This window comes from Condylostylus longicornis, unplaced genomic scaffold, assembly GCF_029603195.1.
Source record: "Condylostylus longicornis isolate FDR11 unplaced genomic scaffold, ASM2960319v2 ptg000107l, whole genome shotgun sequence".
NCBI lineage: Eukaryota > Metazoa > Arthropoda > Insecta > Diptera > Dolichopodidae > Condylostylus > Condylostylus longicornis.
In genome coordinates, this window is record NW_026578075.1 from 1,583,967 (window position 1) to 1,602,424 (window position 18,458).

Genomic DNA, 18,458 nt, shown 5'->3' on the forward strand with positions numbered 1-18,458 from the left:
TTTTACAAAAATCAAAAATTAAACCAAAGTCTCTTTTTACGAAAAAATGAAATTTTTTTCGATTTATGAAAAATTTTTAAAATGCAAGAATACAAAATGATTCTTGTTGTCTAATGTTGTAATAATAATAAAATCTTACTATATTTTTTGGCAAATTAACAAGAAATATATGTATACCAATATAAGTTAACGTAAAAAATTATGTAGCTGTAACGTAATGTAAGCAAACAAAATTCGATGTACGGACAACATTTTCAGAACATATTAGTTCTGTAAAGCGAGGAACGAGTGTATAAGTAAAAGAGCTCAGCAGACTATGTTGATATTAAAACAAAATTGAAATAACACTATTTTCAACAAAAGCATACACTAACCGACAACTTGAAGTCATATTTCGAAAGAGATACCTATACATGTAAGGTGATATATGACTTTATAATTATAATGATTCAGAACCACATATTATGTGATATTCTGGTTTTCTGCCATTACTAACTCTCTTACCCTTACTAACTCTCCACAATTTCATTTTCCGTTTTCATCAAATGATAATGATTTTGCTAGACAATTTGATAACTGAATTTTGCGTCTAAATGATGATTTTTTTGGCTATTTCTAAAATATAAATTTGTATGATAATACTGATGCGTAGCCTAAGCAATTCGTCTTAACATAAACACATAATATAACATTAACGACACATTAATATAACATTAATTTGTTTATTTCGGTTCATAGCGTAATGTTCATAACACACTGTTTGTTGTAATTCAATCTAATAATATCTTATAGCTTGCAAGGTATTTTAAAATCAATCGACGACTTATTTTATTATGAAAATAAACTTCTTTTAATTAACTATAATAATTCATTAAAACTTTGCGTCAACTTTCCGAATATTAATCATATATTTGGCAACGATATAATGTATGTTCCTAATGTCAAATAATCTTTAATACTAATTTAATTTACTAAATTCTTTAAAGATTCAAAGAATTTTACTAAACTCTTTATTGATAATGAAAACATAAACTTATAGAATTATTTCGTTATTCTTCCTATGGGCGATATTCGAACAATATTATTGATAACAATAACAATCTGAAATATCAAATTTTCTTTTCGTAAGAACAAACACTTTTATAAAGTGTTTCAATAAAACAAAAATTATACAAAAGCAAAACAACACACTGTTATTAAATATTATAGTTAAAGCAGGTTATATTTTCACATTTATAAGAAAATTCTAAATTTACCCTCTTAAATGTTTACAGAATAAGTATAAGCATACACACACATTATAATCATAAGATTTTAATACATATACATATATGAAATATAAAGATATAGAAATTTAGCCTCAAACAAAATTATAATTAGTCTATTACATAATTTTTTTTTTCTCTTTAACAGACAGTATAAAGAAATGACAACAATAACAAAAAAAAAAATAATAATAATAACAGAAATTCTAAATATCCTACAGAATGTCCTTTTAAATATATATACTTAAGTAATATTACTTTATTTAGAAAGCTTGACTTTATATCTTTTATTATTCAGGATGTTCACAAAACTAAACTTTAATGGAAAAAATAAAACACATATTTGTATATATAAAGGAGAAGGCCTATACCCTTTAAATTTTATAAGTATATTTAACATTAAATGTAAAATTGTATACAATATATTATACGTTCGGGTGTGTTAACAAATTAACCCGTATCTTCCGTACTATAGAAATTTTGTACTAAAAGCAAATGAGTGGAAAATACCTTTGAAATGCATTCAGTAAGATATTTAAACTTTCATTGTGACACAACACAAAGGTGCCTTGTTGCTCTGTTCAAATAATATCTGTTGTTTTATGAACTTAATTAGAAAATTCACTTTTTTAGTTTCGTTTTGTTAATAAAATTAGAAAAATTGCGTATATATGAGTTCAATTAATACCAAAATACTCAAAGCAGCGGTTTCTCAAAAAAAAAAACACTAAAATCTTTTAACTACTTTCTTTTCTGAAACCCAAATAATATGCGAAACTCTGCGAATGGAGCAAAATATCGGCATGCTACTTCTATACTTGAATAGCAACGACATTTTTCACTTTGATATTAAATTAAAAGCCCAAAATTTCAAAAATTTACAAGCCACTTATTTAATAGTAGATGATTAACTCCTTTAAATGAAAATTTTTTTTCTATCTTCTTCCTCTATTTCAGTTTTCTATAACATGTTTCGCTATAGGTATAACTAAGAGATAAAGGATTTATTTAATTTCTATTAAAAAAGAAAGATTGACAGTGAAAAATTTCCCATTTCCTAAAATTTTCCAAAAGTATGAAACAACATGAGATTGTTATGATATTAGGAGAATACAGTGGGTATATGAAAAGTAGCTTTAACAACCAAAAAAAATTTATAAAATTTTCTAAAGAAAATATTATACTTTAAAATTTAAAGTTTAAACTTTTTAATAAAATTAAACAAAATCTAACAATCCTTCTTGAATATCGACCAGTTACATGTGAAAATATTTTAAATATATTATTATATTTTATGTCAGCCCTATAACAAATCAATCACCGTTATCTGAAAACCGTCTTTGTTCTGTAAATATATTCGCCTGTTACATACAGCTGCATATAAAATGAAAATGTTAAATATGAAAAGAAATTTATAAAACTTTCTTAATAATTTCGAAAACAATCAATTAACTTTAAATTTAATAATATTATTTTGAGAAAGGTTCCTTTAATCGTATACTTGACAATGGGTTAAAATTTATTAATAAGAAAAATGTTGAACTTATCATATATATATATGCATATCATGTAGGAATGTGTGTTCATATATACAACTGCTTACATACATATATATATGTAGATATAGTTAATAAAAACAAAAAAAAAACAATAAAACAGTATTAGAAAATAAGTGAATATTGTGAGCAATATAATTTGAAATATATAGGGAGATTCCGAAATGTTGTAAGTAAAAGTTTAATTTTTATAACATAATCTATAGTATAGGGACAATTCTCTATCCTTCACCCCATTATATATGTAAAAATGTATATTCCCACAAGCAAATATGTAGACACTATTTCAAAAGTTTTTTCATATAACATCAAGTAGGATATACTATGTATATATATAAATGTATATTAATAAAATAAAAATAAAAAATAAAAATTTGATATTTTTTCGTATTCATTTTTTTCTAGCTCATTTATGAATCCCACTCTGTTTGACACATTTTGCTTTATATTCATACATGTATGTAGCAATTTTCATACATTAATATACATATAGACATTATACTCGTACGTTCAATTATACGCAAATTTACATATTATATAAAATATAATAAGAATGTGAATGCATGAGTGTATGTTTGATGTGTACGAAAATTATTATACAATAATATAATAGTTTTGTTTGGTTGGGTTTCTCATTTTCTTTTCTTTCATTATTATCGTTTCAATTTTTGTTTTTTCTCCCTCTCTCTCTCACTCTTTCTTTGATTTTGTTTAGGTTACATGGTAGAGATAACATAGGGCATTATTATGCGGAGACACTTAGACCAGAAGGAAATTGCTGGTATGACAATATTGCCAATGGCTTTGTATTTTTACTTTTCTTTATGTTTTTTTTTTTCTCTTCTTTGTTTGTTATCTTTTTATTTCTATGTTTTTCTTTTTATTATTATTATTTTTGTAAAATAAAACAAGAGAAAAAAAAGGCCACTTTTTTCTCAGTATAAAAAAAAAATTTTTTTTTTTTGTTCTGTTTTTGTTGTTGTTGTTCTATAAATAATGTGTAACTAACTGCACAATGCGATATGATGTACAGTTAGTTATTATTATTTTTTTTTTGTGAAGTTATTGTTGGTTTTACTTAAATTTTATTTAATTTTTTTTTTTGTGTATGTTTTGTTGACTTTTTGCATAATATAAAAGAAGAAGAGGAGGAGGAGAAAAAAAATATATGAACTTTTCCTCATGTCCTTTCGTTATTATTTATGTAATATGTACATAAAATACAAATACATACATACGCACATTCTGTATAGACTCATTATGAGTTAATGTGTGTGTATGTGTGTATTTAATTGTATATATATATATATTTTATTTCGTTCATTTGATTTTTTGTTACTATTCTTATTCTGTTTATGTCCTTTTATGTTATTTCAGATTTTTTTCTTTTGCCTTCATTTTGTTTGCTTTTTGATTTTTTCTTTTATAGATACACACATTCGTACATTATTATATGATAAATTTTTTTATATACATATACATATATACATATATATCCATAGAGAAATATCTACGATGATTGTTGCCTTTACTATTTTTTTTTTCTCTTACAAAAACTTTTCTTCTTTTTTTCTGCCCTTTTTTTTTTGCTGTACTTTTGCACTATAATGCCTTTCATTTTTCGTATATTTAACGCATTCCGAATGCTAAAAACAAAATGAACACAAAAAAACAACATAAATAAAGAAAACAAAATAAGAATTTAAAAGAAGTTTTAATAAAGCATTTTATTTAGTCCGTTTGTTGGACCCTATTTTATAATTAATAATTACTGTATATACTCATACATTGCCACATAAGTACATAAGTATTATAAGTATTATTTATTATGTACAATAATATTAAAATTTAAAAAAAAGTGTTATAGAACTTTTATCATAAAAATAATAAAATATTTTTTAATAATATGAAATATAAATCGAAATTCTCTTTTGGAACTCTTAGTAGACAAAAAAAGAAATTATTTTTTTATTCGTTTTATGGAATTATTCCAAATTTAATAGCTAATAATAAAATAATATTATAATTTTTAAATATTTATAACAATGAACTTTTTGAATAATAAATAAATTTGATGACTTCTTATGAAGTCATCTTTGAATATAATATAAATTATCTTAAGATTAAAAATCTAAATATTTACAATAAAATATTTTATGCATATACTTCATAGTCTGTATAGAATATAGAATATATTTTGATATGCCAAAATAATGTAATGAATATATTAAGAAATAAAAATTTAAAATAAAACAAGCAGCCATTGGGCCTCTAAATAATTTTCGAGTGAAAATGAAAATCCAAATAATAGGGTTTAAAACGCCGTTTCAGTTAATAAACATGAACATTTCTTGTTAAGCATTTCGGTATTGTAAAAAACTTTTGAATTGTTTTATGAACCCCTTCATTTTATATAACAGACGGAAATATATTAAAATTTTGTCACGATTACAATAACTCATAAAAAATATTTGTTCTCGCACATTTGCGCACCACAGTATTTTACACTCAGCTATAAATACTTTAAATTCCGGAAATCGAAGTTTTATTCGAATGTCCAAACAATTTTTTTATATTATAGTTAATAAGTAAGACTTAATGGTAGTTCTGACTTGTATAAATCAAAAATTGTAACAGTAAAAACTATAATTTTCATAAAATTTAATTATTTTGAATCATGAATGTTTACGTTTGAATTTCAGATTGAGGTTTAAAAGTATATATGGAGTATGTATAGATTATAGATCGTAGATTTCTAAGAGAACCAAGTGGGGAAGGAGTGTCCCTCGGGCCACCGCAGCCATTTGCAACTTATTGTAACGTCCCCACGTCCACACCTACAACATCCCTGTTCTAAGTATGAAGTCGGAGACATCCCTAAGGGAGTTGGATAGCAGTTTCCGAACGCTTAGGAAACCCTGACCAAAACAATTGCGCCGCCGGATAGTCAGTACTGGGCAGTCGCAAAGGATGTGCACGGTAGTTTCATAACTGTCTCCGCAAAATCTGCACTGGGTAGAGCCCGGTTTTCCCATTCTATGCAGGTGATACGTTACCATATAATGACCCGTGAAAAAATTCGCAATAGCGCGAACCCGGCTCCTGCTCATCCCCAACAGTTCCGCGGTGAAGTTTCTCAAGCATGTTGGAAGAAACATCTTCACCTGACGGCACCCTTTCGTATGGAGAATGTGTGCATCTTTGTTTAAATCTTTTTAAACATTGTCATTTACATTCGTTGATACTATAAATGTAACGATTACATTAAATAATATTAGAAATTTTGGATTGTGTCGCTTCTCTTCATACAGACTTTTTGTTTTAAGATTTACTTAGCACCAAGCAAAGCTCTCAATTAAATTAGAAACACACACGTTTCTAAGTCACTACAATATTAGTTAGAAAAAGCCAATCTAGTTAAAAATTAAAGAAATTTAAAAATGATTTTATTTTAAATGATAAAAGAGCTATATATGAGAAGAAAAAAAAAACAAAACTAATTTTCCCTGCAGGCTGCCATAAATTTATTTGCTTAAAGATATAAAAAAAATTTGACAATTGGCATGGCGATACTAGTGTCAACTTAAAAAAAAAAACTTTTAATTTTTTCTTCTCTCTTTTTTTTTTTTTTGTGATATTTTTTTTTTATTTCTCTCATTGTTTAATATTATTTGTTTTTCTTTACTTATACTGAAAACAACTGTAACGGACTGCACATGAGAGAATAAGTACGGCAATTTATTTCAGAAAAAAAAGGAAAACTTTGATTTATAAAGGGATCTCTGTGTTCTTTTTTTCGTGCTTCTTTTTCGTTTTTTTGTTCGCTTCTATTAATGATAACATTTATTATACGTACACAAAAAGAATAAGATCGTACATAATAGCCATAGCCAAAGAGATACATGTACATGCAGAGAGTTTTTTTTTTGCATGCACACAACATGTGTGTATGAATAAGGAATTTTTTTTTTGTGTATACGTATGTATGTACGCCTATGAGTATAAAGATAACTTTGAACCTATTGTGAAATTCATTGTCTCTTCTTAAACTTAAAAAAAAAAAAACAAAGGAATATTTTTTTCTACTGTTATATTTAAAATTACGAAAGCAAAACTCATGGTTATATAAAGCATTTGGGTTTATTAAAATAATTGTATACAAAGTTTTTTGTTATTATAAAGAATTGCAGCAAAAAAAAACCCACATAAATGCTAACAACTTTAACGCCTTCAAAACAAATTTTAATATAAAAACTAAATAATATTGTGAAAATAAAAAAAGGACAAAGGTGTTTGAAAAAAAATAAAAGTATGCTAAAAATTTTAAAAATATTGAGATTTGTTATTGACTGTGCGGACACAGGCTATTTCAAAAAACCTTAACGTGCTAAATCATAAAACAGCATTTTTGCGGCCTCGTTTTGCTTCTAATATTCCATGAAATGATTGTTAATCGCAGGTATTTGTGTGTTTTACTTTAATTATACACACCTACATAATATGTTTTAATACCAATTTAATGTCAATTTAATGTCAATTTAATGTTTAAGGGGTACATTTTTCACAATTACCCAACAAAATTGTTAAAAAGTGCGAATTCATTTCACTATGTTCGTTAGTCCGTCCGTACACCTGCTTACCTTAATTTAATACCCTTTAAGATATAGAAAACTGAAATCTTATATGCAAATAGATATTTGCGAGACAACTATTTTCCTCGAAGAAAATTTGTATCTATCTCCCTTATTTAGAAGTTACAACCCGCAAAATCCCAAAAATATAATTTTTTGGAAATTAATTGTAAGCAAACAACTGCCGTTGACATTAATTTTTATCTTAAATCCGGTTTATGTACATTTTTCTTCTTTTTTTTTTTGCAAATTTTTGTTCGCATCCTAAAAGTATGCAATCATGAATATTCATGTATTAATTTCAATTAGATAATGTAGCCATCAGCCAGCTTTTACTAGCTTTGATTCTTTTCTGGTCGAGTTTCTTTGTCAACTTTTGCTGTCTACCAAATTGCCTTGTTAAAATTAACTCTTGCATACGATTTGGGGCATCAAATCTTAACAACACGAAACCTACTATTTCAAATATTTCAATTTGAAAACCTAAGACACAAAATTTAATATGTAATGGACGCAATGTTGGTATAAGCGAAAGTAAAAAATTTCGATCATATGAAAAAGAAAACAGCAGACGCCAGAAGATCATCTTTAACTATTTATAACTGTTCATTCTACAATTTAAATTTTTATAAGTAATATTAAAAAAAAAAATATGTAAAATAATTTTTCTGTAATTCATTTGAGTACTTGAAAACAATTCTTTAATTTAATGAAAATATCAATCACCAAAAGTTATTGTTGTAAATTAATGCAAAAAAAAAAATGTATTAAGTAAAATTCACTTTTAAAATAAATTTATAAAATATACCATAAAGCTTTTGTATTAAAAAATATATAGATAAAAATTAAATATAAAAATCATATAGAGTATAGCAAAGGATAAATTATGTAATAAGAAAATTGTAAAACAAAATGGTTTTTTCAAAAAAAAAAAAAAAAAACCAAAACTTGAACAATAACACTCCATAAGAATATGAAAAACGTTCATTTTTATAGTGATAATGACGATTTATGGTTAAATATCCTGTCAATACGAGGTCAATATGAAAATTTTAAAAATATTTCGAAGTTTTTTTCTCTTCTTTTTTTTTTGTTATTATTTTCCACTTTATTTTCCACTCATCCGATACGCATTCTATATATTTTCATTTAAATATGCCCTTACCCTTGTAATTAAATCTTTTTTTTTTATACTTTATTATAATTTACCATTCATTATTTTTCCTCAATTGGTTACCATAAAATTTACGCGTACAAGTCCATTGTATACACGAATACTTATACAAATAAAATAATATTTATGGATGAGAAAAAACAAAATAAATAAACCGCAATTATTACAATATTTTTTTTTTTTTGAATTCTACATAAATGTTTACTCGTAAATTTTATTATATATATTTTGATTAAATATTCATGTAGGCATTAAATGTATATAATAAGAGCATTTTACTCCATATGTATGTAGTAAATATTTAGTTCAGTCCTTAAATTTAAAAATTGCAATCAATATTGTTACAAAAAAAAAAATTAAAACAATAGACTGAAAATTATGATGTAAATGAAATTATACCATTGTATATCAGAAACTCTATAGCCGGCTATAACCATTATATTACTGAAAAATTTGTATAATAAATTAAATTAAGAATATGTTTCAGTACCATTAATAGTAGAATTGCATTACCATTGGATACTCGTTAACAAACTGCGTTTTTTGAAAAGCAAAGAATGTAAGTAGTCTGAATGTAAGAATGTATTTTAACATCTGAGGTTGATCTTGCAAAATAGCTTCATTAAACGAAATAAAGTGAAGGTTCTAATGCTTAAAAATAATAAATTTTCATATGAATAACGAAATGCAAATAGGCATAAATAATGGCGCAAATTCTGCATACTTAATTCTAAATGATTTACTATAAACCTATAATCCCAAGTAATGCACATAATTGATTCTAAACTTAAAAAAAATATTTGTTTTTAGACTGTTACTATTTACGAAAATTTGCACTTCTTTGCTTGAAAGCATAAAAGTTAATTAGTAGAGCAGTTGTTTTAAAAACTGGAGCTATTATTATTTATATTATTAGCATATTATCTTGGGTAGACAAAGGCTCAGTTCTAAGTTGTTCAGTGCCCTACGCGGTTTTTCAAAAATGCCTTCCCTCCGTCTTTAGTTGCCCATAATAAATCATTTTCTTCTTATTTTATCATTCTGAATGCAAGATTTTTCTTTTGCAATGTTCGTATTGTAAAATGTTATTAAGTTAATTACGCTGTAAATAGAAGGCAAAAAATTTTGACAGACAGGCAAAAGAACAAATTTTTATTTTTAACTTAATGGAAATTTCTTTTTTTTGCCTCTGTAGGTCAGTTGGTAGAGCGTCCGCCTAGAAAGCGGTAGGTCACTGGTTCGAGTCCAGTTCGAGGAGAAAAAAAAATTTTTAATTAATTTTTCTGCCTTTAACTCGTTCCTTTGATTACGTCATCAATCTGTTCTGCAGTTGCATGAAGAAATTTCCATTAAGTTAAAATTATTAGTGTAATAAGCACATACTTATTAATTTCACAACTATGATGTTCTATTAGTAAAATTCATAACAAATTTTTATTTTAAAATTTAGTTTTTTTAAGCTTTCAAAAGCGCCTCCGTGTTTCGGCGCCCAATGCAATTGCTTACTTTGCATATATGCTAGATCCGCCGCTGAGTAGTCACATTAAATTTTTTTCAATATTTATATTTGACAATATTTTAACAAACCTCCTATATTGTATGTATTTACGGTGGTTATTTTTGCTTAAGTGAATCAAATTTAAAGAGTATGAGTACAAAAGTTTGTGATGAAATTGAAAATTTTATTTTCAATAGAATTCTGTGCCTATATTTTTTCATCAAAATTGGGAGAGTAAACAGAAATTATCTTAAGGTTAGGAGGATTTATTCAATAGTATTTCAGAAATTTTTCGCGGACTTCAAATTTTACATGTCTGATATATAAAAAATGATTTACAAAAGAAAATATCCCTTTTATATTTTTATATAATCGAAACAATAACAAAAAATTTTAAATATATTTGTGTATAATTAGTAAATTTGCATAGAAAAAAAAATTTTTTTCCTAAAAAAATTTTCCATAAATTGTATTTAATAAAATTTCATATTATTAAACCTAAAATTTAGAATTTAAACAAAATTTTTGAATATTTTTTTCATAAAATTTTTACTTTTTACAACCAGGCCTGTTCTAAATTAATACACATATAATTTACTATACAACAGAATATTATTTAAATTAAAATAGGGAAGAGCAAAAAGAAAAATTCCATCATGATTTCATATTTCATGTGGTAGTTATACCTATACATGTAAGCACATACATGCATAAAAGTAAACAAAATGATGAAAATTGGTTACCACAATCAAATAAAAATAATAAAAATATTAAAAAAAAAAACGAAAATGTTGACCTTAATGAGGGTTTTTATGTTTTAATAAATAATGGTTTAAACAATTTTTATTTAAATTATAATTGTTTTAAATATACTATTGTGTACACACAAAATGGATAGGGGTCAATTTAACAAAAAAAAAATTTTCAATTTTGAATAATAAATAAATATAATTTAAAATAATAAAATAAAAATTACAATAATAATTATATTATGTATTTTAGAATTTATTTAATTTAATTATTTTTAAAAAAAAAATTTTGTTGTATATTTCTAATGCTACTTTTCAATCTTTAATATGAAATGGTTAGTATACATTTATAGGATCTGCATAATATTAAAAGGGCTATTAGGAATATTTTTGTAGAATAAAAAAAAAACAAATTATTTTTTATTAATTTATCAATAAATTTTAAATATTAATAATTTAAACAATTTAATATTTTTTTTTATAAAAATTATTTCAACATTTTTTTAGGGTTAAAAAGTTTAAAATTACAATTATTAGAGAATTAACCTTGTATCCTTTATAAAAAATATGAACACTACGTTTTACAACAAAAATTTTATACAGAAGCGATATACCTTTAAAAAATTAGATTAGAGTTATGAAATAAAAATATCTGACATACAATCTCTGACATTAGTCACTTAATTTAAAATATTTCAAAAAAAAAAAACTTAATTGTAAAATTTGAAATTTTCATGCTTTACTAGTTATGCTATTCAGGTTTTGTAAAACAAAATGACGTCTCAAAATTTAATATAAAACTAGAGTAGATAGAATTGGCCATGTAAACTTTGTGATATCAGTACGAATTACTGATTTTAAGAGTTATATTATATGAGATAATTGCCACACTATTTCATATGATTTTTTTGTTTTCTTATATAGTGCATGATAGTGTATGACAGTTATCATGAGCGCTCACGATATCTCAACAGTTTTTGCATAAAATAGTTGCTGTTTTATACCTTAAGTGAGGTTTCTAAGATATAACCGAATAAACATTGAAGTCTTACAACAACACATAACAGCCCTAATAATATATTTGCTTGGGCGAAATTACCATATTATAGTCAAATAACTTTTGAAATTGTAGAGTAGCTATCCGAACCACCGTCTCGATTACATTCAATTCAAATAGGGTTTGAGCATTTATTTTATTATAATTCATTTTAGGAAATTTGATAACCATAGCTCAATGAATTTTTGATGGTTATCGTTGGGATGGATGAACATACGGAAAGATATGGTTAGATCGACTCAGAATTCGATACTGATTAAAAACGTACATACTTATGTTTACATTTCAAACTATAATTTCTTAGTGTTACAAACAACAGGGCAAATTTATAATGTCCTTCGAACATGCGTCCGTGATGCTATCATGAAGAAGTTTTTAGTTCAAATTATTTCTATTTTAATATTCAACAGAGCTAGAAAATCGAAACTGTGAAGTTTGATATCATAATATTATACAGTGCACAAGATGTGGATAATCAGATAATGCTCAACATTTGGAGCGAAATATAGTAAAAAAAAAAATTTATAAAGGTTGAGCATAAACTACGTTTTACAAAACTGCAAAACAGCACTTTTCGAGAAATAAATTATTAAAATAATCTGATTGTTTGATTTTCTTGAATTTTATTTTCCAAATTTTTTATAAAAAAAATAACTTACCTTGTTTTGGGGTACTCAATTGTTGTGGACTTTGCTGCTGTGAATGAATTTGATATTGTTGTTGTTGATTTTGTTGTTGCTGTTGATATTGAATATGTTGTTGTTGTTGCGGTTGTTGTGGCTGTGGTGTTTGAGATTGATGATGTGTTGGAGGCGGTGGCTGTTGTTGTATATGCGATTGATGTATTGCTAATAATTTTGTTTCATATGGTTTATGATTTTGTGTTGCTGCAGCAGCAACAACATTACCACCACCTCCACCTCCACCACCACCGCCAACCGATAATGGTTGGCTACCTAATGCTACCGTAGCAGCTGGCATCATTAATGTTGGCATTGCCAACATTGTGTTATATTCTTGATATTTAATTTTGAAAGATTTAATAAAAACGTTTAAGGAAAAAAAAAATTTTTTTTTTTTTTTTTTTTGTGAATATATGAAAGGTGTTGGAGCTAAAATTAAATTTTGGCTCTTTTTTTATTTTATTTTCTTTGTAGATTTTTTTTTTTTGGCTTTAGTTTTATTTTTCAATTCTACTATTGGGTATTGTTGTTTTTTTTTTCTTTAAATACAGTTCCTATATGTGCTATCGTTAAATTCAATGAAATAATTGAAATTTTTAACGTGCTTTCTCTTACGTTTTTGTTTGTTTCTGCTTATTGCAAAAATTATAAAATATTTTTAAAGATTTTTTTTTTCTTTTCATAAATTTTTGCGAAACGTTAAAGTTTTTCTTCTTTGTGTGTGCGTGTATTTTGTTTGAATTTTAAATTGTTTTTTTTTTTTTCTTGATTTTATATTGTAGTTTTTTTCCGTTTTTGGCAAAAAGTTTTCACTCCCAAAGAAAATTTTTTATATAGAAAATTTCTTATTTCTTAATTTTCAATGTTTTGCAAAATTTAAATTTAAAATTTGAAGATTTTTTTTCGTTTTGTCCTTTTTGTGTCCTTGCTGTTTTTTTTTCTTCAAAATATTAAAGTTTTTAAAATTTTCAAATATAACAAAAAAATAAAAGCTTAAAACTGTTAAACAGTAAATGATTTTTGATTTTTTTTTGTAGTTTTGTTTTTTTGTGTGATTTTTTTGGTTTTCTTTTAATATCCTTTTTTGGATTTAAAATTTTTCAAATTTTCCATGAAACCGTGAATAATAATAAATATTGCAACAAAATTTTCTTAATTATTTTCTTAATTCCTTTTTTTTTTGTATTAATTTGTAGATATATAAAGAAAAAACGATTTTATAACAATTTTTTTTTTTGTTTTGTAGAAATTTAATTTTTTTTTTTTTATTATCACAGAAGAATTTATATGCTATTAGTTGAGTTTTTTTTTTAGTTTGCTGTTCAAAGTTTTTAACAAAAATTTTTAGAAACAAAAAAAAAAGAGGAAAAATTTTTTCATTCGTCCTTTTTATTATTGGTTGTGTTTTTTTGACTTTTTAATTTTTCATAATTTCTTGCTGGTTTGCAGGATAATTAGTAATGATTTTATTATGTAATTATAACGAAAATGTGTTTGTGTCTTATTCGCTTTTAAAATATAATTTTTTTAATCATATTTTTTTGTTTTATAGTGAAGAGTTTGTAGTCAAAAATTTAAAATATTTTCTTTAATTATTTTGTATTTTTAATTTTAATAATTCGGGTACAACTTAATACTGATTTAAGAAAATTTTCTGATTGTAAGATTTCATTTGCTTTTTTGGATGATTTTCAAAATAGAATTTTTTTTAACTTAATTTGTATTTTTGGTTTGTTTATGGAACCTCTGACAAAAATTTGTGGTTTATGGATAAATTTTATAATTTATATAATTATTTTCTTTATATTTCCACTAAAAAATAATGAAAAATTATGAATACAACACACATAATAAAATGTTTTTCAAACAATAAACAAAAAATTCGTATAAAAATTCAGAAAAAGAAAGGGAAAATAATAATTTTATTATCCTAAAAATTTAAAAAAAAAATTAATTTAATCTTACAAGTATTAAACAAAAGGTCTTTGTATTAAATGAACTTTAATCATAGTTCTTCCTTCTAATCCATAAATATTTGAAAATCTTTAATATATTTTTCAAAATAACCAAGATTTATTTTGAAACAATTAATATTTAAAATAAAAATTTTTTAACTAATTATCGTAAATTTTCCATTAAATTCACAGAGAGCATTATTTAATCGCAATTATATATTCGTTATACTGTTTCAGATTAAACTAATATAATATTTAATTGAATGCTGAAACGGCATAGATGAACAGTAACTGCTAAAATACATTAATTTTTCTCTAAAATAAAAATGGTGTATAATAAAATTTCATTAAAGAGAATTTAAAAATATGACAGCAAAACATGATTTTCTCATAAATTTGATCTAATTTTAAAATGCAGCATTATGATCTCTATAATAAATCAGCATCAAATGCAACTTTATCATCTTCAAAATAAATCAGGTAGATAATAGTTTATTTATCAATAAAATTAAAATTTATTCGAGCGAAATATTTAATAAAATTTTCGTCTATAAAGCAAACCATCTATATAAAACGAAAATTAAAGAATTGCTCTAAACCTTCTCATTAAGAATATTACGCTTATTCAATCACAAACAAAAAAAAAAAACACGTTAGTAATGCATAAAATACCTTAATAACAAACTTAGTGAGTCAGTGAGTGAGTGAAAATTAATTCAAATAAATTCTTTAAAATATTTCCTATAATTTTTCCAGAAAATATTTACTTGACTGGGATTACATTTTTTGCTTTTTTTTTGGCACACCAAAAAATTTTTTACGAAATTCTACTTTTGATCCTTTTATGAATATTTTTTTTTATTATTATTTTCCCAACACCATTCTTCCTCCCCCACTCCTCCAGCAATAACTTTAAGAAGAGAAAAATAGAGAGAGCGTTTAAATAGCAATATAAGTTTCACTGTTTTTTAATTTTATTTTTCGAAATTTTCTTATTGTTTTTCTCTCTCCTTTTTCAGACTTGTTCCAATATATACGATATTTTTTGTGTTATTCTGTTTTTTCCAACATTATTATAAAGAGGATATCGAACTTTTTCTACACTTAATCCTAAAAAACACATTATAATATTCAGTATTTTTTTTCTTGTTCGTTTTTATTTTTACTTTGCATGTTTCTTTACTTGTTTTGTATATCTAAGACTAACAAAAGACACAGTTATATAAAGAGATCCTATGTAAACAATGTCCTTACCAAAAAAAAAAAAATATACACCATACACCTAGTCCTTATTATTATATACCTTGAATGTATATGTATATACTTTAAAAGCTATCTAGTTTGCTATCTAGTTAGTAAAGTAAAGTACTTTTTTTTATATACCTTTCATTCATTTCATAACTAACTACGTAAAGGAAGTCATAATAATAAGACTGGTTTGGTAAAAAAAAAACAAAAAATTAGGGAGAAAAATGAAACAACGAATAACATAAACAAAAATGAAGAGTAAAATAATATGATGATAGTATATGTTATGACAGTAAATGACAGTGTATATGTTTATATTTTAATAAGCTAGTTGGCGTTATTGTTGCAAAATAGGTAGGTGTATTGCCTTGGGGCTTATGATATAACAAGTTATGAATATTTTTCTTATATTCGTTCCTCCTTTGTTTTCTTTTTTTTTCAGTGTATATTTTTGATTTTAATGTGTACTTTGTTGTTGTTGTTGTTGTTGTTGTCGTCGTCGTTTTTATGTCATTTCTAGTTGTTTTCATTTTGTTGGGGCAAATTTTTATGTAAACACACAAAAACAAAAAAATTTAATTTCTTTTGTTTTTAAGAAAAACAAAAAAAAAAAAAAACAATTTTTTGTTTTTGGGTCTCGTTTTGTTTGTTTTTCTTTTTATTTTATGTTTGAAGTTGTAACGAGCAGAAACACTAAAATTTTGTAAACGTTTTCTTAAAGTAGTCAACCTTTAAACAAATTTTATATAGTTTTCAGTTTTCCATTTCTTTTCTTCTTTTTTTTTGTTGATAGTTTGTAAAAATTTAAAAAATTCTTTCAAGTTTTTTATAATTCAAAATAATTAAATTGTCTTTTAGTATAGAGAGATTAGTTAACTGTGAGACAGAAACTTTAAGTGTTTTTAAAAATTTAAAATTAATTTTGTTATTTTAGTTACTTAATATTCTGGTAGGTAAGTACGGCTATAAACTTTTGCAATAAGAATGGTGTTAATTAATTTGTGTTTTATAAGTGTATGACTATGGAAATGGAGGAATGTAAAAATATAAAATTTCATCATGAAATTTTAATAGTATATAACTACGTTTTAATAGTTATAATGTTTACGAGAATTTGATGACATCACATATATGTATAAAAGTTATTCCTTAATATTTCCTAATATTTTGGCACTTAATTTGCCTCATAAACATAAGCAAATCAAAATTTTACTATTATCGCGCTATTAATTTATTGGAAGAAGATGAAGTAGAAAACTTTTCATGGCAGGTTTAGTAGCAAAAATTTGCAATCATCCACACAGCAAAAGCAATATAAGAGAAAAATTGTAATTTTGTAACACAAGCCAGTAGTGGGATGATGTTATACAGAGCATATTAAAATTTTTTGGAGCTTAAAAGCGAAAACGGAATTTATATTTTTGGATTTAAAAAAAATCAGAGCTCCAATATTAAATTTGAGGAAAAAAATTGGACGGCAAAATCAAAAAATAGAGCAAATTGACTGACCAATATATAAATTATAAAAGGACAGCATTGGGAGTATTAGTGGAGAACCCACTTTTGCTTTTTATTACGGAATTATTTAAGGAAAAATTCTAAATGAAAATTGGGAGTCCAGGAAAAGCATGGTGTCATTATTCCATGAGTTTAAATGTGAAATGTAGACGACATTTTCGTGATAATGAATAGGGAATATTTGAAGCGATGGTATATTCGCATAAAAATATTAAATTCAAATTTTGAGAATGAGGAAGATATGAAACTCTACCTTTCTTGGATATATCGGCAGAAACAGAAAAAACTGGATTCAACATTTATAGAAGGAAAACCGGTACAAAACGATTCAATACGAAAGACTCGAGCAATTCCATAAAACATAAGATGACGGTTCTATGATTCTATGATCTCTAAGATAAATATTGATTACACTGCTGAAATGAGAAAAAAGAAAATATTCTAAAGAGAGGAAATTCAAAGAAACAGATCATCAACTGTATCAATAAAAGAAACAAAAAAAAAAGAGGAAGAAAAAAGAGGAAAACAGAAGCATGCTGTACAAACAATAGAAATCATTTTATTCCCATCAAAAACCATTGACATTGTTGACTTATAATCACCCAAGTGGAATCCGGAAATACCAATTATGGATTTTACTAAGCTTTGTTCAATGGAAACTCTAGAAGAGTATTGAAAGTTTATAAATTAATTCTCAATTATTAATTATCAAAATCAAAATTGAGTCAAAAACTTAAAAGAGATCATCAGCTCTATATCTTCATAATACAACGTAATTCAAAATTTTTCTTATATTTGAAATATTTTATAACATATGTACATTCTTTCTTTGATATAAAGTGGGGAACAATTTTAAAGAATTCAAATTCATAATTGAGTTATGCATTTTATGTAACATGTATTCTATGTGAATGCAAAATTTCAAATTCTTATAGGTTTACTTTGATTCAGCAGACCATACACTGAGAAAATAATTCTTTCTATTAAATGTACCGAAACATTTTATACAAACGCCTATGATCTGAAAACATCTGCTCGTATAAAAATGTTAAATTAATAACTTCTTAAGAGTTTTTAAATAAAGTTGTTAAATTTTTTAATAACTCTTCCGTTTTCTGAAAATT

The 18,458-nt window shown here is 24.8% G+C and overlaps 1 protein-coding gene across 3 annotated transcripts in view; it reads right to left on the bottom strand.

Annotated features, from left to right (window-relative positions):
* Positions 1–13,678, bottom strand: part of LOC129614400 (uncharacterized) — a 114,628-nt gene extending 100,950 nt beyond the window's left edge. For all 3 annotated transcript variants that reach the window (XM_055528983.1, XM_055528985.1, XM_055528984.1), the window contains exon 1: positions 12,590–13,678. In XM_055528983.1, the coding sequence (XP_055384958.1) occupies positions 12,590–12,935 (346 nt within the window). In that variant the 5' untranslated portion in view covers positions 12,936–13,678. The remainder of the gene's footprint in view (positions 1–12,589) is intronic.
* Positions 13,679–18,458: the final 4,780 nt, after the last annotated feature.